Genomic DNA, 21,875 nt, shown 5'->3' with positions numbered 1-21,875 from the left:
TACTTACATCCTTCCTGACACATGGTTGTCTATTCTTACCCCAACGGACAGATATTGATGGAGACCAAATCTCTCCAGGCAACTTCTCTTAATGTCTCCCTGTCCCAGCACACTTGGAAGGGTGTGGTACTGTCTCCACTTTTGCTGTTGGCAGCTTAAGTCTGAAATGCTGCACGTGCTTTCTGAGGCTGCGTTAACTGAGGTAGCAGGCTAGTAAAGGGTGCCAACATACCGCATCCAAGTTACTTTGACAGCCCCCTCTCCCCTTTTCTGAAACTTCATCCAGAACAGTCACATGAAAACCATGAAGTTCTGCGGGCAACCAGGCACCTGCCATGACCAAGGCAAGAAATAGTCTGAAGTAGCTCATAAAACATGCTCCCATGTGAGCCGTCCCAAGAAGGAAGGGCCTTTTGCTATCTACTTCCAACTTGTCATTAGAGGCTTCAACACCAAAAAAATGTATTTCACTCTGAAGTACACTTGCTTTGAACTCTTGAAAACATTCAAATGTGCTAAGTAACCCATAGAAAACAAACTGGCAAAAAAGGCAACAAAACAGAAACAAAAGGACGGTGCTGAATTGAATGCAGGAAAAACCAATTGATTAAATTGTCCCAATTTATTGCAAAGCCTCGCTAACAAAACTCCTCATTGCACAGACTTAGCCGAGAGGACTGTTCCACCCCATAAGAATATGATTGTCTCCAGTGACACAGGCACTTGGTGTTTCATCTTCTTTTCATTAATTGCAGGGCTTTGACGGATATAACACTCCAGTTGCTTTTTATGGTTTCGAGAGAGAAGGAAGAATATGAGACATTTTGTACCTGGCCCCCATTGGTGATAGAGAAAATCCTGGCTGTGCCCCCACACTGCCTCACATACCACAAGAACCAGAGAGCAGAGACTTCATGAGGCTCAGACGTGACGTTGACGTTCACAAAGAAGGTGGCAAATTCTTTAGCAGCTCTGCATGAGACACAAGAGCAGAAACAGGCAGTTGAGTAAATGTGACTTCCTGACTGCTTTCAGCATTCTCTTTGTTATTCTCGATAACAGCTGCTTTCCCAAAGTCAGAAAAGCCAAGATGACTTATATGTCTCATTTTTTAGTCTGTAGTGAGACTGTTTCAATTGGTTTATACCAGCACCTCCATCCCTCCCAAAGCATTTACCCATTCAGTTTGAAATCCCACTGATTTCACCTTAGTTATTTCTTAAAATAGTTTACCAGCTGCTATTCCTTTCATCAGAATAAATATTTTTCTCAGCAGGAGAATGCGTTTGGTAACCAGTCAGTGAAACTCTTCTGCATTTCTCCACCATGATGAGCTCATTGGGCACATCATTTCCAAGGTCTGATGGGTCCCGAGGGACTCAACTAGCCACGCAGCCAAGATATTCCCCATCTCCCATGTAACACTGCTGCACAGACCTTTTGTGAAACCAAGAATCAGACATGGTAAATAACCCAGAGAAACCGAACTGGCAATCATTGCCATAAATATAAGGAGAGGGTCAGCTGTCTACCACAATAAGTCCTCTGAACGTAAAGAGAGTTACAGCAGCAGGAAACGAGGACCTGACTGTTCACATTTCTTTCATTTCTGGCTACAGGTTATTAAGAGAATTGAGGTCATTTTGCAAAAAAGGTGAAAGGTCCTTGACTTAGATTAAGTTTCATAAAACAACAAGAATTTATAATAATCTCCTCAAGGACGGAACTTGGTGAGTTATCTCGGCTAAAATATGTAACTTATAAACTTTTATAACCTCATTTCCCTAGGTATGAAGTCCAGCCACGTATGTTTCATTAGCCAGGATGTGAAAACATCCTGCACGTGAGAATCCTCTGCCACAATCCTGAAAGCACCAAGACACTAAACAGCTGTAGCAGGTTCAGGCCTGAGAAATGTGAAGAGAGTCTCCAGGATCAGTAGATGCTGATCTGTGACACATGACAAACAATGCTTCTTTTATAATCTTGACCTAAGCCATATAGAAAAAGCTGCGGAAGAGCTTTTCTGTTTAGGGCACTATGTTTTTTATAATGTGTAGAAAGATCTAAATGTATTTTTATTGAGTTTTCAAATGTGTTTCAGATGAGCACACCCATTAAAACTGGAGTGCGACTGGCAGTAGAAGCAGTCTTGCTGAAAAGCACGATACAGGAGAGATCAGTAATATCCAGTTCTGCTTATACTCCACCAGCTCTCTGCCTAAGTGGAACAGTAAAAACTAAAAGAGGAAGAGCCAGTGCACTTGTAACAGAAAGGGTAGTTCAAAGTAACCGAGTTTGCAGGCAAATGGCTCATAAAACTAATTGTAAAGAAAATTACAACGCCACAGAGAGCAAAAGAAAGTCTAAATGGCCATACCTTGTATCACATGGAGCTGGAGCAAGATTTAAGCCAGCAAAATAAATTTCAAGTGTAAAGTTTTGGTCAGCAAGCTGCAGGCACAGTGCTAAACCACAGTCAGAATAAAAGGGCAAACAGAGCACAGCCGCACAAATAAAAAATGCTGAACACAAGGGAGGAGAGCATTACAGAATAGCATAGGGGCCAGCACAGCAAGTGAGGACACAGGTGATCATATGAGCACACTCTTCTTTGCCTTATAAAGAAAATTAATAGAAAAATGAAAGGAAGAAAAGATTATTTCCAATTCTCATCACCTCATATTGAACATTGTTCCTTTTTTTATTCATACAATGTAGTTCCTCATAGACATATAAAACACATTGGCCATTTTCTAGGTGATACATCACCTTGGGCCCTCTTCCTACCTAGCTGGGTTGATGCTCTGTTGGACCTGCTATTCACAAACAAGGAAGACCTGTCAGACGATGCAAAGGTGAAGGGCAGCCTCGGCCGCAGTGGCCATGAGACTGTGGAGATTAAGATCCTGAAAGCAGCAAGACAAACAGCAGAATTGCAACCCCAGATTTTGGAAAAGCAGATTTTATCCTCCTCAAGGACTTGTTTGGCAGCATCTCATGGGCAAATACCCTGTAGGGCAAAGGAGCCCAGGAGAGCTGGCTGGCATTCAAGGACAGCTTCCCAGGAGCAGCGGGAGGGTGCGCTCCCATGGGCAGAGCTGTGCAAGTGCAGCAACAGGCATGCTGGGATGAACACAAAGCTCCTGACTGGGCTCAAGCACAAACCAGCCAGGGAGGTGAAAAGCAACAAGAAAGGTTGCCTCAGCTGCTTTTTTTCCCTCCAAGAGTTTTGGAGGCCCAGCAGGCACTACTGCTGAAACAAGGAGCAGCATTTGAACTTCTCCAGAGTTTCCAGAGCCAACAGCTGCTCACTCCCCCCTCCTCAAGTCTTGCGCTGCCCCATCCCTTGAGTGACCACTGGAAAGCAGCTGCCAACTGGCACAGCATCCTGCTCTCTGATGTGCCACTGGCACCTGACTGCTCCATGCCACACGCGACGCAGCTCACACAGTAAAAGCAGACACATATGATAACTACGCAGGAGAGGACATAGCCAAGAGTCAGAGGACACTATTCCTCAGCTCCTAGCCTGCCATGGGGCTGGGGAAGCCCCCTCACGTCCTTCCGCCTCCATCTCTGTGCCTGCAAGTGATCTTCATTCATGCCTACAAAGCAGAGTTTTATTTACATGTTGGTTTTCCTAAAGACAAAGGCACATGCTTTCCAACCAAGTGAAGTGAAAGCACGGTGGGAAAAGCCCACACTGTCACTCCTGTGTGCACAGGCTTGCTGAGGCAAACCCCATGTCTCCCCAGCACCTTTAATCCCACCTGCCAGCCAACCCGAGCTCTGCTGTGCCACCTTATCATCTACAGGCCCTCAGCTACTGCCTGATAACTGCCCATCACAAGGACCAGCCTCATCTCAAATACCTCCTGCTTTCTCATTGCCTGTACCCCAGCTGTACTCAGTGGTACCCCAGAATTTGCCAGGAAGCTTCTACAATTCTGCAGCGGGATTTCAAAGTGAATAAAAAGTTACATACTTGGTCCAGCAAATCTTATTTATCAGCTCTGTCATGGTCATTTTGTCCCATTCTTCAGCATGTGGAGCATCCCATGGTGCTTCAGGAGGAATCTGGAGACAAAGGTGAAATATTCAAGAAATTATTCAGTACTATACCATCGCCTGGTCATATCCAGTTAGTAACACAAAGTTGACTGATATGTTGACCAGGAGTTGCTTTTGTCCCCTGTACATGGCTGTAAATTTGAAATAAACTCACTAAATGGAATAGTTTCCATTCACACCTTTGGGCATGAATTGTACCATGATCACCAAATCTGGCTTTGTCTGACCAATGAACTATATCCTTATGCTGAGACTCATCTGGCCTTTAGTTGTCCAGAAATGAGGTGTCTATTCTAATTTAGTTGTCTTGGTGTCCTCTAATAGCTGAGGGAAAAATTCTTTCTCTAGTGAGAGATTCAGTCAGTTCCAAGATGGGTATCTGAAGGGTCCTAGGTTTCTCTGTTAACTACAGAGGGAGCAAAAATGTCTAGATACTATTAAATTATTTTTTGACAGTTACATTCTTAATAATAATCCATTGCATGTGAGTACCACGACGTGTGAGGACACTATCGTATATCTGAATCTTTAAAACATATGTATTATTTGACAAAAAAGATGTGTAGTATCATGCACAAATTTGATTCTGCAAAACCACACAAACCAAATGAACTTTTCAGAAATACAGTTAGTTATGCTTTAAGGTTATTTTAAGGTAGGGTTCCTGGTTTGTAGCCAGGTTATAAGACAACTGATAAATACTTGAAAGATAGGTTGATGCTCCAGAGGCTACTTTTTGCGCACAAGAAGATCTGCAGTTGTACTGCTTGGATTCTGAAGGCATTTATTGTTTAAGAATTTTAGAAACAAAACTACTGTGAAGCCAAATTGGAACCCAGCTTAGGCAGCTAAAAAAAAAGAATCATCCTCACTCAAAAAGGCTGTCACAGGGGAAGGCAAAAAATCCTTCTCATCAGCTTGAGCAATGGTTTTCTCTGGCATGAGAAACTACATACACTGAGGTTCAATCTCCTTTTTTTTTCAGATATCTTAAAACACCTCCAGATCTTTTTGTACCCTCTCATAGAGTCATAGAATCATAGGACAGTTTGGGTTGGAAGGGACCTTTAAAGGTCATCTAATCTAAACCTTTCTCACTGAGGAAGCTCTGCTATTCCTGACAGTTCCTGTGCAACATAGATACTTTTCCTGATCGACGTTTCTTTTTTTTAATATATATTAAAGAAACAATAAAAAAGTCTGCCAGAAACAAAAAAAAAAAAAAAACAGAACAAACCAAAACCAAAACAGATTTACTCATGCTGACATAAGCACTGTAGGAAACAAATACAATTTACACAGCCTACCTCTTTTCCCAGCTTGTCCATGGTCCTCCAGAAGTTATTATAATCCAGATAAACCAAGGGATTCCATGTTGAAGGAGAAATACCTGTGAAATAGCGTGATTTCCCCTAAAATACACAAGAACATAGGCAACTGAAACACAACAGAGCATATCTTCATTACACAAGAACAAAAAATTCTCAAAGTCATCACATGGTTGACCCTTTGCTCCAAAAGACCTAGCTTTTTCGTTCTTTTCCCTTTTTTTTTTCCTTCTCCCTGCATATGCGTGTAAGTAATGGAATGCATGAGGCTAAGTATGATGGGAAAAAACAGTTGGGCTGACATTAAAAAGGACAATAGTACTTTTTTTATTATTCAGAGGGGATGGGGAGGGGCCCATTTGTTCTGAGCAGCTTCTCAAATTCTGGGCTAAGGAGACTTGAGCAATGGCCAAGGAGGTAATATTCCTAGTTCCTAAGCATTCTTCATTATTACATATGAATCACAGAATCACAGAATGTTAGGAGTTGGAAGGAACCTCAAAAGAACATCTAGTCCAAACCCCCCTGCCAGAGCAGGACCACCTACAGTAGATCACACAGGAACACGTCCAGGCGGGTTTTGAATGTCTCCAGAGAAGGAGACTCCACCACCTCTCTGGGCAGCCTGTTCCAGGGCTCTGTCACCCTCACAGTGAAAAAGTTTTTCCTCATGTTAATGTGGAACCTCCTGTGCTCCAGCTTGCAAGTGTTGCCCCTTGTAATGAATCTAATGTTTGCTTGCCTGCTGAAATGTGCATCCTAAAATTTGCATAGGTCTAAAACTGCATGCATTTTAATCTTTTAAACTATCTAAGCACCTTTATGGTACACCTCACCCATAAAAAGCAAACATACCTCCTTATTATGCTGAGTACCTTGGGAGAAACCTAACCTTAAAAAAAAAAAAAAAAATTGCCAAAAAGAAAGTTTTTGGCTGTGGGAGGAAAAATTTCATACACTTGCAAAAATGGTATCAGTACTTACAACATACATGACACACAGCTGCAACAGGAATCAGACTGTTTTAGATAATCCTGTGATATAATGATAAGTGAAACAACCTAACAGCAGCTGGCTCTTTGTGATAACTTTAATCTGAAATAGGACTGGATGAGCAAGCAACATTTTCTCTCATTAAACTGCTTCGAACCTTCCCCCACGTAGACCAACAGCAAATTTCTCATTGGACCTCTCAAAAGTTTGCATGAGGTCACGTGGCAGGATGCAGTGAACACGCTGGACCGTGACAGGCAGGAGCTGTGGTACTAAGCAGTGTGCACTGTGCTTTTCAGTGCAATGTATACCATGCCAGCCCATCGCGCCCAGCAGGTAGGAGTCACAGACCGAGCGAGAGGCTGCAGTGCTGCAAATGCACAAGATGGTGACCCAGGAACAGGGAGACACGAAGCAGGAGCCAAGTGCACCTTTCCTACATTTGGCGAGAGAGAATTTGTCAGTCTTCCCCATGGATAATGGTGTATGTGTGTGTAAATACATATGGATTTCTTATATTATTCAGAACACTTTTCTGCAAAGATCATAACAAAGATAAAAGGTGCAAGATGAAACTCAGAAAACATAGTGAGCTTTCAGACTTGGCAAAAGAAGTAAAAAATCCAACCTCCCACATTTTGTCATCCCCAGGGCAGGTAAAATGGAGGAGACAAGGGTACTCAGGTAAGGGACAGAAGTCTTGCTATGGTCAACATGGCTCTCCTCAGAGGATGGCTGTGGTGATGCCCCAGCTCCGGCACCCATCTGGGCCCATGGCTCACTCTGTGCTGTACCTCCTCACCATCTTCAGTGAGGGCAGCAGCAAATATGCTCTCCTGTTCAGTCTGGACACAGTAACCTCTGCTCTGGGCCAAGCAAAGCACAAGGTTGTGATCTCAGCACTTAATTCAGTTTAAGATTCAAGTACTTCAAGGGTTTTTTTTTAAGTTTCCAACAAACATTGAGTTTTCAAGTCACCAGGATGACTCTGGAGGCAGTTGGTTATCTCTGGATTTCTGGGTATGTAATCTTAATCTTGTGCACCACATACTTTTTTTTTTCTATCTTTTGTCTCAATTTCGTTCTGTTTTAGAGAGTTATGTTGGAGGAAGGTGGGTGGGGGATGCTGCTTCAGCCTTCTCCGGGTGCACATGGTATGCAAAATACATTTCTGCCATGGCAAGAGCAGAGAAAATGTTCCTATGAACTACCAACAAGGGAATCCTCCATACAACACTGCCTCTTTCTTTTCCTTAAGCACAATGTCTTGCTGCCAGTTTGGAGCACTGTTTATTCAGCCACAGAAAAGAGGACCAAAAAACATGCGCCAAGGGGTATACTGCATGCTACAGCTTTTACTGCCATAAACTGATGCTATATCAATCAAATAAATCCTGATAAAAAGCAGTAATATATTGCAAATTATTTTCTTCTTATTGCACAACATTTGGTTTTTCAAAAATATCATCAATTACTGCTCCTTCAAAGTTCATTTATTGCTAGACTTTATTCTAGCCGGGAACGCAGGTGCCTTCAATGTGTCTTCCTTGACGTACTTTAACACCAATCACCCTGCCCTTAAGCAGAGATGAGGTGTAATGCTGTCAGGCCCCCCAATAACAGGTAAAGATAAGTTATTACTGCAGTTCTGTCATGTTGATACTGCAAGGGGACAAAGGGAAAAGATAAACCTGCTATTCAGGAGCAGCAGTGAATACTTCCCAGTTTTTCACTGTTCAGTGACTCCTCTCTTCAACAGGCTTTTTGATAAATGATTGTGCTTGTACTGAGTGGTGTAACTTGCAAACACCTCTCCTATTCTCAGCTTACTTAACTCTTTTGAGCTAAAGAAGCACTTCTTTAAAAAGAAAGTCACGAAAGAAACTTCTAAGGCTCTTCTCCTCTTTTCTTCAGCCTAACTTGTTCCTTACATTGCTGTGAACAAAAGGCCAAGAAAAGTCTCTCTCAGTAACTCAGTAACTCTATGATGAGGTTTGCACCAAAACAGCTTTTCCAACCCCCATCATTAAGTTTACTGTATTCAACAGCTACAGGCTGAGAAATTCCCAAACTCTCCTGATTGCTGCACATGGGGCAATTGGTGACAGAACTTGTCCACTGCCTGGCTACCTAACATTTTCCTCCAGCTTTTCCACCTCTATACTAGCTGTAGACCACCATGACCACGAACTGCTGAGGACAGATCAAGAAATCTTACAGTCTTGGCCATTGGTATGACACGTATCACATTGGGGATTCACTTATATGGTATTTGAAAAAAGGACTATCTTTCCATTACTGATCTGAAAATATTATCCCCACAGCTTTGGACAATGGCATAGCCCAGGAAGATCAAGAGGAAAGCTATGAACTGCCAACCGAGAACTATGAAATTCCAACTGATAATTAACAGTCTAAAGTGCATTACTTGTTGCTCTCTTCTGCATGCACCATAACTTCAGCAAGACTGGAGACCAAGGGCAGCAAAAACTGGAAAAATACAACAGTGCTAACAGACATGGAAGATGCTGAGACGGAAATCAGGGAGCCTGAAATAGTCCACAGACACACTAACTCCTTGTGCAGGGGGGCTGGACCTAAAAGTGGTGTGAGCTGATCAGAGGAAAGCCCAATTCTAACAAATTCCAGGAGAGAAATTCCCATTGCCCATCAGAAAGCACGAGCCAAACAGCCTTAGTCACATCAGTTTTTCAACGCTCTCTCTTGCATAAGCATCTCCACAGCAGGGAATAAATCTAGCCCAAATGACCCAGGGCTGGTAAGTTATTAATTTGTTTTTAATACTGTCTCCCTACTAGGCAGAGGAGCTCTGGCTGCATGTTTCACAGAGGAGTTCACTGCAAGCAGGCAAGGTCTTGCAATATTCCATTTTTAAAGAAGTTGATGGTGTTCTGGGTATATTATTTTGAGAACTACTGTTTTCTTAATGAAAGGCAAATAACCTACTGGCTTGGTTCCCATGCTAACACAAGGCTGCTTGACTGAGCCACAGAGTTTATCTTACTTTTTTTTCATTTCCTGGTGCATTGAACACTTTCCTGCAGACCTCAGATTGAATCCTGCTGCCTGCCTGGATTAGTTACCCCACACCAATCCAAATGAAATAATATCTCCAAGTATCATACTTCAGTGGTTAGAAAGAAGGCAGCAGAGAGAGATGCTCTGCAAGGTCTGTCTTTGCCCAGGGCTACGCTGTGGCTTGTGGCCATAACTACAGGAATTAAGTCCAAACTGTCCCAGCTGTGACACCACCCCAAGTTTCAATTTGTACTGAGGAGCCTACAATTTTGCCAGTCTTGAGAAAGGCAAGTCTGGCTCCTGCCTGCCATATTAAGGACAAAGCTACACATCAGGAAGCATACGAGGAGCATCCCTTGTGCCCCAGAGCAGGGATTCCCATTGCCCTTAGGCCGTGCACAGCGCACACGGCTAGAGCAGCTGCTCGCCATGGTGTGAGCCCTCAGGTGGGCATCCTTCACTGCTCAGTACCTCCAGCAGGTCTAGCCTTGTGAGCACTGCAGCGTCTTGGATTGTCTGTGATTCCTGTGTCCAAACTGCAGATTTACAGCAATCTGCACAGATTTACCTGCTGCACCCTAATCTCTTAATCTTAAAGCCAGATGAAGGAAAGAAAAGACTAGATGGCCAATGTGAAGCATTGCATACAAACACTCATTTTTTATTAAGTGTTACTTTGCTCTGAAAATCCTGAGCAAACAAATAAGCAAAAACAGTCCTTATTTACTAACATTATGTATACCGGAGCTAGGTGCTACAGCCAGATATTAGAGAACTGCAGTTATATGAAAACATTAATACCACACCAAGACCCTAATGTCTTTACTTTCTAGGGTTTTCAGGTCTTCTGCTAAAGAAAAGGTGAAAACGGAGCACAGTGTGACTGACCTTCAAGGATCTCTGTAAGAATAAAAAGCCATCTGCCCCTTCTGGGAAGGGAGAACTCCAGCACATCTGCCTTTTCTCAGTCTTAAAGCATTCTTGATGAATTACGGGACAGTAGCCACAGAGCAACTGGCTGGAAAGCAAGTCTGAGGCTCATAACAAAATCTATGGTTTGGTGTTACAGTTTTACAACTACAGGTTACAAACAAATTCCTGATTGATATCAAAGCAGTCCACGTTGCCATGCTAACTGCTGGGAAAGAATGAACAAACAAACAAAAAAAAGATAAACAATAGTTACATACTTGTATTTTTCAAATAAACCGTAACTGCAAAGGAAACCTGCCCACACAAAGCAATGTGGTTTTTAAAGCTTGCAGTGCATGGAATTTTTCCACACACATATGGGAAAAATTCCTTTCAGAGCAAAGAAGCTCATGAAATCCCTCTGGGGATTTCCACTTTCCCTTGGCTGCTTCCGCTGCTAGGATAAACCATTTCCCTGCTTTCCCCTAACTCGGTCCAAGCAGTATCCTGGAAACCTTCAGAAAGGGCCAAACATAACTGATTAGTATGCAAACAAAAAACCAAAAATCTCTTAATCTGAAGATGATGGGGATTATATATGGTTGAATGACAGTCGCAACAAAATCTAAAGCCATGTTTAGTCATTCCTCAAAACACTCTCCCTCTTGTTTCTGACAAAACTGCACATTACAGACTTTGGAGAAATGCCCTTGGGAAGAGACCTTCCTGTCTGGCCTCAGCTACAAGCTCTCCGACTGCCATCAACTGAGAGAAATAGCAGATGAGACGCAAGGAGAAAAGTTTGTCATACTTTTCAAACCTGAAAGGCAGTAGCTGGCCCATGGCTGACAGCGCGTTAGCCCAAGAAGCTGAACACATCCATCTTTCAGATTAATATTTAATTTCTGGGGCAATTATCATTTAATACCAAATCGTCTGTTTGCTAACACGTTTTATAACATCTAGGAAATACCACAGGTGCTCGGGTTCCTGGAGCATCTTTAATGAGTATGAGTGGCACATCTATAGCCAGTGGAGCACAAATCCTTACTCAGCCAACTCACCATCACAGAGTAATAACAGTGTGCAGCAGGTAGGTAAAACGTACAAGCCCTAAGGGCCCTAAGCACTCACCAACCCAGCCCATAGCCCAGACTGCACAGATGGTTTTCAATAGGCTTCTTGTAGAAGTGGGATGTAAGAGAGGGTTCAATAACAGATCCCTAACACAAAAGGCATGGTGACTACACAATGTCTCAAGGAAGGAGTAAGGAGAAGAAGCAGTGGAAAACCTTAGGGAAAGAAAACAAAAAGCCTGCAATTCATGGGAAAAGGATGTGGGAGGAATGAGACCTACTGGATGAAAAGCATTATTATTATTTATGCAGTGCTTAAGTCTGTCCAAGCTGGGAGCCCTTAAACACGCTTTGCTGTCACCCTGGTCAAAAAACTACCCCTGCCTTGGGGAGCCTGGTTAGCTCAGCAGGACCACGGTATCAAATCTCGAATTGATCCACAGCCTGTGATCCAGCTGAATAGCTTATAACGCTGCCTCTTGCTTAGAAACATGCTTTCACTTCAAAGAAAACTTACAAAATTACATGGTCATTAGCAAGGACATGCACAATGTAATGTGAGACAAAAAGACCCTGCAGCTTCAGTGTCAAAATAGATTAAGGGCTCAAATTCATGTACCCATTAGAGCCTTTTGTTTAACATACAGAAGATAAGTGCCTTTTAGGATGCTAAGATCCATGTCTGAGCTTAAATTGAGTGGGCCAAATATTCAGCTGGTACAAATCAGCCCAGCCTTCTTGCTATACAATTACACCAATTTTATACCAGATGGTGCAAAACAACTTTTCTAGTATTACAGAGGGGTTGTGCAGTTATTTAAGATGTGACTACTTTATGAGCATGGCATGAATCTGCCCAATCAGGAGGTTACAGAACCAGATGATAAAACTTTGCAGCATGAATGCATTGTTCTAATTCTTGGACGAAAAAGTAGGAAGATAATAGAAATGAAACCAGTTAAAGATCCATCACACAGCCTTGCCTCTACCGTGTATGTCAACTCTGACTCATGTAGGCTTCAAGTCTTGTTCTGTCAGAGCCTGTGAAGTACCAAAACTAAAGGATATTAAAAAAATTGAAAAGTGATGGTCTTTGGAAAGTAAAGTAGTTTGTGAGTTATGGAGATAGATGGTTGTACCTCATACCTATGAATCTTAGGCCTCTCTTTGTCCCTACCGCTCTCCCTCTGCATTGGTTTTGGCAGTATGTTCTGAGTAGGACCTGAGCAAAAATTCGGTGGGCTAAAGATCTAAGACAAGGGCTGGAAATCTGCTCTCACAACAGGTTTCATTCCAGTTCACTTCAGTCACACCAGTACCTACTCAAGAGTGCCCATCTGGACTCCCGCTGCCCCACATCTCAGACATGAAGCTTACAGTGAGCCTTGGGAGGATCTTGTTTCTCACCATCAGCCAGAGAGAGAATCTCAATGAGTCTCACATTAGATGCTCACCTTCCAGACATCAATTTGTAAGTAAGATGAATCCCACACTACAGGACTGGGAGGGATCTCGTGTGAATCTAGTTATGTAAGTTGGGCAAATACGTTATACTATTCCAGACCATAAAACTGTTGTCTGATACCAACATCCAATAGTATCCAACAGCATTACATTTTTTTTTTCTTATTTAAATTAGGCTTCTATTTCAGAACAAGTCTTTTCTGAATTTCAGGTAAAAATTCTTTAGAGGATATGTTCAAAGATCATCAAGTGCTGAATGTATCCCAAATTTTTTAACTGCGCTCAGTCCCATTTTCTGACCACTTTTCAAAAGAAAACAAGAACCATTGATCCCGCTTTCAATAAGTCAAAATAGAATAGCAACACTTGAAACAGGTACTTACTGGTTTACTACAAGCAAGATTTAAATTAAACCCTCTTTAATTGACTGTCATTAATTTCCAAAGCTCAATGGTACCTTTAGTTATCTCAACATGAAAGATGCAATACTTACCCCTTTATAATGGATCATATGGCCCTCGACATTTACTTTATAGGTCTCAATACCCAGCTCTTTTGCCAGTCGGAGAATTCGGTTTTGGGTAGGTCCCACATATGATCCACCAACATCTACGTAATTAACTTGATTGTTCTGTCAAAAGAAAGAATCCAGGAATCAGAAGCTGCGCAGGAAGCTCCTCAATACAAATATCGAGAAGTAGAAAGAATTATTACATACTGACTACCAATGCATTATATCCACAGGAGAAAATGTGTACTGACTGCCTTAAAAGTAGGCAATAGTGAGCTCTGTAAATGACAAGACACATAGAGATCACAGCATCTTCATTCTGTCATGCACATGTGTGTAATTGGGTTTAACTCTTGTCTAAATTTCACTACAGTTTTCAGTATTGGCTTTTTAGTCTCACAAAAGACATGAGAATATGAAGAAATATCCAACCAACACTTTGTTTAAGTCTAACCCCACTTTTTCAGAATTGATGTTACTTCTTTTGTCATTGCAAAACATGTCTCAAGTTGAAACCATTTCCAGCACCAAGGCTTGTTCTCTCTCTGTAGATATCTGCTTAGACTTAATGCTGTAAATGCTGAGCACTGCACTGCAATATTCAAGGACAGTAATCTCCTTTCCAGCGCAGCACACCTTGGCTCTAGCCCAGTGAGCTCTGGCTAGCAGCTCCCAGCCATGCTTGCCACTGAAGGTGCTCTACACACTCCTCAGACCAGCACCACACTCATTTGGGAAGCAGGAAGAAAGCAGAAAGTTTCAGAGACGCATACTGTTACAAGCAGGCTGACTTCCCAAGACAGTAACTCTTTTTAACACTGTTTATAGTGAGCATTTTAAGATAGGCATTCTTAGTGTCACAGAAGGATGGTGTTTATGCTTCATGTTTCATGCACAATGACTTCTGCTGAAACACCACTGTTTATCTCTGGTTTCCCAGCAATGGCATCTGACGTAATTTAAACCTCCCTTACTTCCAGAGTGGAAAGCAGAGGTAATGCCTGTATTACACTACCCTGTACCACAGGTGACTTCTCATTTCTTTCATTTTCTTTTTAATGGCAATCAAAGCACGGCCCATTTGTAGAAGTGGGAATGTTATTTCAGATAATTTTGAGCCATGTTAAAATGTATGTCTGAGCTGTAATGATGTCTGGCCCTGCTCAGGCTTCTTACAGGGCTCTTGGTTATCATGCATGTTACAGTATGCAAAGTGAGATGGGAATGAGAGGAAAAACGCTTTGACACAGTCTCAGAGGATAGTTTCCCTCTGTAATGTTGAAGGCAGAGCAGATACTGCCATGGACAAAGGGTATGGACTGTGTGGGTGGAACTCAACTACCTTAATACAGATGTTTAACACCATTTTAGACAGTCCAAGGTATACAAGACTTCCATGCAAGGCTGACAAAATTGACTCAGGACCCACAGAAGAAGACTTGCAGCTGGAGGCCAGGCAAGGTATCATGGGGCAGCTAAAACGGCACTACTCACTTCTGGTTAGGCACCCAAATCCCATTTGATGGCTCTCAGTTGCATCCAGACCAGTTTTAAAGCACCTCCTGTCAAGAGAAGCCCACTGGCATATATTGCAATGCAACTTGTCCAAACAGAGCTCTATTACTTGACAAAAGTGATGGCAACTTAAGACACCTGTTTTCTTTGGGAACTCTACTCCCCCTCTTGTCCCTGGCTAAAGACGTCAAACCCTACAAAATCACAGAATGGCTGAGGTCAGAAGGGACCTCTGGAGGTCATCTGGGCCAACCTCTCCTGCTCTTGTAAGGTCACCTAGAGCCAGTTGCCCAGGACTGCATCCAGACAGTTTTTGAGTATCTCCAAGGAGGGAGAAGCCACAACCTCCCTGGGCAACCTGTGCCAGTGCTTTGTCACCCTCACAGTAAAAAAAGTGTTTCCTAATGTTCAGACGATTCGAACCTCCTGTATTTCAGTTTTTACCCATTGTCTCTTGACATGCCACTGATCACCACTGAAAAGAGCCTGGCTCCATCCTCTTTGCACCCTTCTCTCCCTCCCTTCTATACAATGCTGAGGTCCTCCTTCAACCTTCTTTTCTCCAAACTAAACAGTCCCAGCTCTCCCAGCCTCTCCTCAGGGGACAGATGCTCCAGTCCCTTCATCACCCAGATCACTAATGAAGATGTTGAACAGGACTGGACTCAGTATTGACCCCTGGGGTACACCACAAGTTACTGGCCTCGAGCTAGACTTTGTACCAGTGATCACCATCCTCTGGACCAGGCTGTTCATCCAGTTTTCTGTCCATCTCACTGTCTGCTCAACCACCTCATATTTCATCAACTTGTCTATGAGGATCTTATGTGAGATGATGTTGATGAAGTCTAGGTAGACAATACCCACTTTCTTCCCTCATCTACCAAGCCAGTCATTTCATCATAGAAGGTTATCAAGTCGGTTAAGCATGACTTCCTCTTGGTGAATTCATGCTGACTGATGACTTTCTTGTCCTTCATCTGGCTGGAAATGGTGTCCAGGATCAGTTACTCTATCACTTTCCCAGGGACTGAGTTGAGGCTGACTGGCCTGTAGTTCCCTGGGTCCTCCTTCTTGTCCTTCTTGAAGATAGGAGTGACATTTCTCACATCATAGACCAGCGCAAGCAAGAGTCCAGCATCTCATGAAGCACTTACCCTGATAGTGAATGTCCTTCCTCCAACTCTGTTCCGGGCTTCAAGTACCACCACATTGACTCCAGACTCAGACAGCAATTTCGCGGCCGACAAACCTACCAGAAAAAGAGAAAGTGCTTTAAAGCAAGTGCCAGCAATCAACCACATTAATGGTCAAAAACTGAACCAAGGCTTCAAGGTCAGATATTTCAACACTGTTTTCAAAAATTTCTAAGAATTTTTCTTCCTGAGAGAAGTCAGAAACTTTACATGGTGTCTTACCACAGAAATCATGTTAGCTGCTGCTTAGTTGCATGTTATAACCATCTCCATAAGTAGCATTCACAGACTGAAGTTTCCTTATTCAGGTTAGCATTTTTGCATTTTAAAAACAGTAAAATCTCATTAATGGACATGCACCTTACTCTTCATTTCTGCAGTGCATAGAAAGGCAAAAGCCAGCTTGTAGGGCTTGCAGAGCTAAAGTGATAGAAATAATAATATACTAAATAGTCATGTTCCAGCAAGGTAGGCTTCCAACTTCTCTCAATCACCAACTCTCCACTCTATTGCTATCCATTGTGGTCATTCACATGCAGAAGGAAAGTCTGCTTCACTGTCAAGATTCATTTTAAGCAATGGAGTTTGACCTTGGCAATCAAACAGGCTGTATGTGGATACTTTATAAAAGGAATTATGGTCTCAGCAAAAAACATCTAATTATGGGACTTTGTGATGGAGGCACTAGAGACAACTGAAAATTCAATGGGACAGGAGTCCTCTTTGCTTTTGAAAAATGCGAGCTGAAATTGTAAAAAGCAATCATGACTTTGTGAAATCAGATTATCCCATTGCCCTGCAGGCCAATTTGGCACTGAAGCATTGTTTCTCTGGGACTGTTTCCCCTCCTTAAGTATACAAAAGCCAGCCTTATTGATCAAGATACCCTGCAGTAAGGAATAATAATATTATATTCATGTTTATTACACTACCTCGAAATGGGATTAAAAGCAACTGTTTGTGAGCCTACAAAGAATGCACGTCTGAAAAGACAAGAAGAGAGGAATCGTTTTGAGCAGTGTTAAGTGTACTTGTTTCTTCTGAGAACAATACAGAAGAGCCCATAAACTTCTTTGCGCATAATCTTTCAATGGGGAAGTGGAACACCATTGACTGGAAACCAGAACTGAGGAAGTTCAAATATTTTACATTGACAAAAATTATATATATGATTTCCATACTCATCTAAAAATAACTTTCCAGCCTTGCAACATATTCTTTAGATTACTGCTGGAGCAGAAGTATACTTAATTCTTCCATCTATTTAATATTCTAATTTTTAAAAATGCAAGCCATTTGTGAGTGAACATCTTATAAGTTGATCTAATTTTTTTCAGTAGTTTTTGATATTTTTTTTTCTGCATGAAAGTCTACAGAGAACATTTTACAATTTTTTTTATAGTTAATTCTTTAATCCTTTCAGTGACGGTGTTCTCTTCCTCCTCAACATAAACATACAAGACACAAGTCTGTAATGTTGGAAACACAAACCGCAGTATTTTCTTACAAATATTTATATTTTTATATGAATAAAAATTATTTTAAAAAATATACAGTGGCTTTTGTCACAAAAAAAAGTGGATTTTCTACATATATAAAATAAAAGGTTGAATTTCTCTGTTCTGTGTAAATACGACTGGACACTCAGGCATGAGTGGGTAATTCTTTTGTAAGAAAGCTTACTGTATATATAAAAAAGCCTTGAAAAAATGCACAGCGCATTCATATGTTACCCTATGGAATGGGAAGCAGTGAAAAATTTGTCTTAGGTATGAAAAAAAAATTCTGTGCATATCATCAGTGTCTAAGACCATCATGCTGTATATGATAGCTATATTCACACCACAGCTGTTTAGGAAGAATAATGTTTGCACTGGACTGGGTTGCAAGTTAAGCTTGCTACTGGTTTACAGCTTAATTATATAATATATCCAAAGGATGACAAACATGTGGTAATGTGACTGAGCTTCTCTAACCTATTTGCTTGTTAAACTGTACTTCTTGCACTCAAGCTGTACATGGGTTTAGTTTCATTATTGTCAACCCAAGTGTCAACTTAGACACTGGTCCCCCTCAAAAAAGGATTCAGATCTACGCAGACAGGGACAGCGATGGCTTACTGCAACTGGGAGAGGGCTTGACTCAGAAATAAAAACAATGCAAAAGATGTTGATTAAAAATTGTTACTACACATTCCTTTGTTTAAAGCATGGAAAGAATTTTCTTTCAAAATGGAGGACTAGCAACAACACCCACACATGTAGTGTCTCCATGCACCCTCTATAGAACCCAACCCTTTAGCTCCATTCTGGTGTGATCAAAGTGTACCAGATACAAGTTCTTCCACAGGTATCTTTTAAGCATCCCACAGGTCATGAAGCCCACGTCCTTTTGATACACAATTAACCTCTAAATAGATGGCATATTTTCCCTTTATCTTCTCCATAACTTGAATTTTCAAGACTTTTGTCACTGTTGCAGTACCCTCTACGGGACTGGACACCAGAGAGGACCATTTATTTCTGTTTGATCGATGGAGTGAGAATGAGAGAGGATAGAATGAGACTTTCTCCTTTCCAGCTCCTTGCCCTATCTCTGCCTACTCAGCTCCCCTCAGGCTGCATGGAGATGGCCGCTCACCTCCTCTCCGACATCTCCGCTACCTCCCCAGAGGACATTGCACACCTTCCAGGAGCTGCCAAGGGCCTCCTGCAACACGAACACTGCTCTAGAGCCATGGCCCTCCACTACATGTGGGCTCTGACACCAGCCACAATGTCCTGGTGTATTTTAGATGTCCACAGTGTCCTGTGAGCATGCCATACCGGGCCAAACCAAGCATGGGCTGTGACCTCTGAGGCTGCAGCCAGGACTCAGGCAAGGTATTTTAAAATGCACCTGCGTGTGCCTGTATGACAAAAAAATGTTTCTTTAGTGGTGCTTACTGACATGGTTTAGTGGTGGACTTGCAGTGCTAGGTTAACAGTTGGACTTGATGATCTTAAAGGTCTTTTCCAACCTAAACGATTCCATGATTCTATGACTGCAGCACAGATGTGCCTGTCACAGCTGAGGCCGCTGCTGTGCCCCATTGCTACCTCCAACCTCCTCCAAGTGTGGTCGAGAGACAAAGGCGCAAACCACCCCAAATTACTGGCCACACTCCTTCCAGATACCACTCCAATTCTATGAATCAAAAATACACTACATGCCTCAGAAAGATGAAAGGAGCCTGCCAAAACCATCCCTCATTTGAAGTATCTGGCTGTAGAAATTCACTTGTTATTACACGAGAATAAACAAGGCGATACATCCTCCACAAGGGTTTCTATGGCAATCTCACAACAAGCTCCCCCCTCCATCTGAAGACGCCATGCAGGAAAGCTTTATTCCTATTGATTTTGCAGTGCTATTAAGGACTCAGAATTGCTGCTGCCCCAGATAATACTGCTGTGGCTTTCGTTTCAGAAAATTGTCATAATCCTACCAAGCAAAGCAGTTTCAAGTGCATCAAAACACTGGATACACAGTTAAAAAAAAAAAAAAAAAGAAACTAAGATGAATTTATGCCAATCTGCAGACTACAAGACACACACCATGGCTGAAACATAGAAATGCAGAACAACACTGGATTTTGTATGTAGCCTGACGGAAAATACAACATAGCATGTCTTTACCTCATAGGAGAGCCAGGTTCAACTCTACAGGTAGTGCACAAGACTGGGACTTAAGAGACCTGAGCTTGATTCCTTACAGAGCCCTGTAATGTGGGAAATGTTTCCCTGTTTTGTAGGGAAGCATTTATAAGGGTAGTGTTTATGAGAATGATTCAAAGTTGTCTTAATACTGAGGTTGATACAGGGCCTATGAGCAGATGCGAGTTCTGTAGCACAAATGGTGTGAGTTTTTAAAAAGTTACTTTATTGTAATTGCATAGTAATTCTATAGTAATAGTATAGTAAATTTACTTTCAAAGTCTAGACTCTGTAAATCCACATCAAACAGATTCACTGATACATCATGATCAGAAGCAAAAATCACCAGCATCTTTCCCAGAGACAGCTTGCTTACACGATGTATGCTGAACATCTCCAAAACATGCTAGGGCAGTGAAGGGAGGGCGATGACAGACTGGTGTCGTTAACCTTTCATAGGTCACTACGTATGTGCCACATTGAGCACACCAAAACAACAGCAGGGAAAGTTACCTGTTACTCTTGAAAAGGTAACTGTGGGTTTTCTAGATGAATTGTTTGCCCACTTGCTAGCTTCTTTGACAATGTGCACTTGTGTTTTATGGATCCACATCCTGGTTTTGGCTGGGATAGAGTTAATTTTCTTCCTAGTAGCTCCTACAGTGCTGTGTTTTGGATTCAGTAGGAGAACACTGCTGATAACACACTGATGTTGTAGTTGTTGCTAAGTACTGCTTATCCTAAGTCAAGGATTTTTCAGATTCCCGGGCTCTGCCAGTGAGCAGGAGCACAAGAAGCTGGAAGGAAGCATGGCCAGGACAGCTGACCCGAACTGGCCAAAGGGATATTCTGTACCATAGAATGTCATGCTTAGTATAGAAACTGGGGGGACCTGGCCAGGAGGGGCGGATCGCTGCTCGGGCATCCATCAGTGGGTGTTGAGCAACTGCATTGTGCATCACTTGTCTTGTCTTGGGTTTTATTTCTCCCTCTTTTTGTTATATTCCTTTTCATTACTATTACAATTACTATTACACTTTACTATTATATTTTACTATTATTACTGTTATTATTAAATTTTATTTCATTTTAGTTATTAAACTGTTCTTATCTCAACCCACAAATTTTACTTCTTTCTTCTGACTCTCCTCTCCATCCCACTGGGAGGTGAAAGGAGTGAGTGAGTGGGTGCATGTTGCCTACTTGCTGGCTGGGGTTAAACCACGACAATCCACTATCAGGCTGAAAGTTTACCAAAACCAACCTAATACAACATTCCTTCATAAAATCCTTGTTAATCCACCTTATTATACATGGAGTGGGATAATTACATTGTGTGAAAGACAGCTAACCCTTTACTGTAGTGTTCTAGCAGGCTTCAATTGCGTAATATACAGAAAAAATCTGGAAAATCTCTACATTTTTCTGATCTTAAGCAGGGGATTAATTTTTGAAACTTTCTTGCTCGTTATTCTAAGGTACATCAGTGAAGTTAAGACAATTGTCAATATATCCTCACTAAAGTTCCACTGTAATGGCATGCTAATGCTGTGATTATTTTTCCTGTTTCACTAATGGAAAACCTAACTTTTTCCAAACACAACTGAGTAATTAAGTCTGGCACTGGCTGCCTTAGAATCAACTCTCATTATTCAGTTAGAAGCCTCTTTGTAAGTAAGCATGAACCAGCCAATATAAGATGCAAAAGATTTCTGCCATAATCATAGGGTAAAATCTCCCTTCCTCACCTCTTTCTTCTCTTTCTCTCCCTCCCTCACCTCTTTCTTCTCCTTCTCTCCCTTCCCAATTTTCTTTTTGTTGGAGTTTTTGTGCACACCATGATATTTAAATAAGTTTTAAAGTGTAGTTAAAATGTACTCAGTTACATCAGACTGTCCAGAGAAACCAATAAGGGGCAACATATAGAAGACTGAGAATGAAAGAACTGTTTTCTTTCACAGACTAAGGATTTGAAGATTTAAAATTGCCACTGAAAATGAAAAAAAAACCCCTGTATTAATTAAATTACAAATCCTTAAATTTCCACAAAACTACAAGAATACACAGTGTGT

General features: G+C 41.8%; 1 protein-coding gene across 1 annotated transcript in view; it reads right to left on the bottom strand.

Moving 5' to 3' along the window:
* Positions 1-21,875, bottom strand: part of LOC104354788 (amine oxidase [flavin-containing] A) — a 39,263-nt gene that overhangs the window by 10,786 nt on the left and 6,602 nt on the right. Inside the window, exons 2-6 of the mRNA XM_086482154.1 lie at positions 16,070-16,164; positions 13,380-13,517; positions 5,382-5,486; positions 3,989-4,080; positions 831-972 (exon numbers count right to left, since the gene is read on the bottom strand). Of these exons, the coding sequence (XP_086338280.1) occupies positions 831-972; positions 3,989-4,080; positions 5,382-5,486; positions 13,380-13,517; positions 16,070-16,164 (572 nt within the window). The remainder of the gene's footprint in view (positions 1-830; positions 973-3,988; positions 4,081-5,381; positions 5,487-13,379; positions 13,518-16,069; positions 16,165-21,875) is intronic.

Source organism: Leptosomus discolor, chromosome 1 (assembly GCF_034619465.1).
Source record: "Leptosomus discolor isolate bLepDis1 chromosome 1, bLepDis1.hap2, whole genome shotgun sequence".
NCBI lineage: Eukaryota > Metazoa > Chordata > Aves > Leptosomiformes > Leptosomidae > Leptosomus > Leptosomus discolor.
Note: the sequence above shows the minus strand (reverse complement) of the source record. Positions and strands in the feature narration are given on the sequence as shown.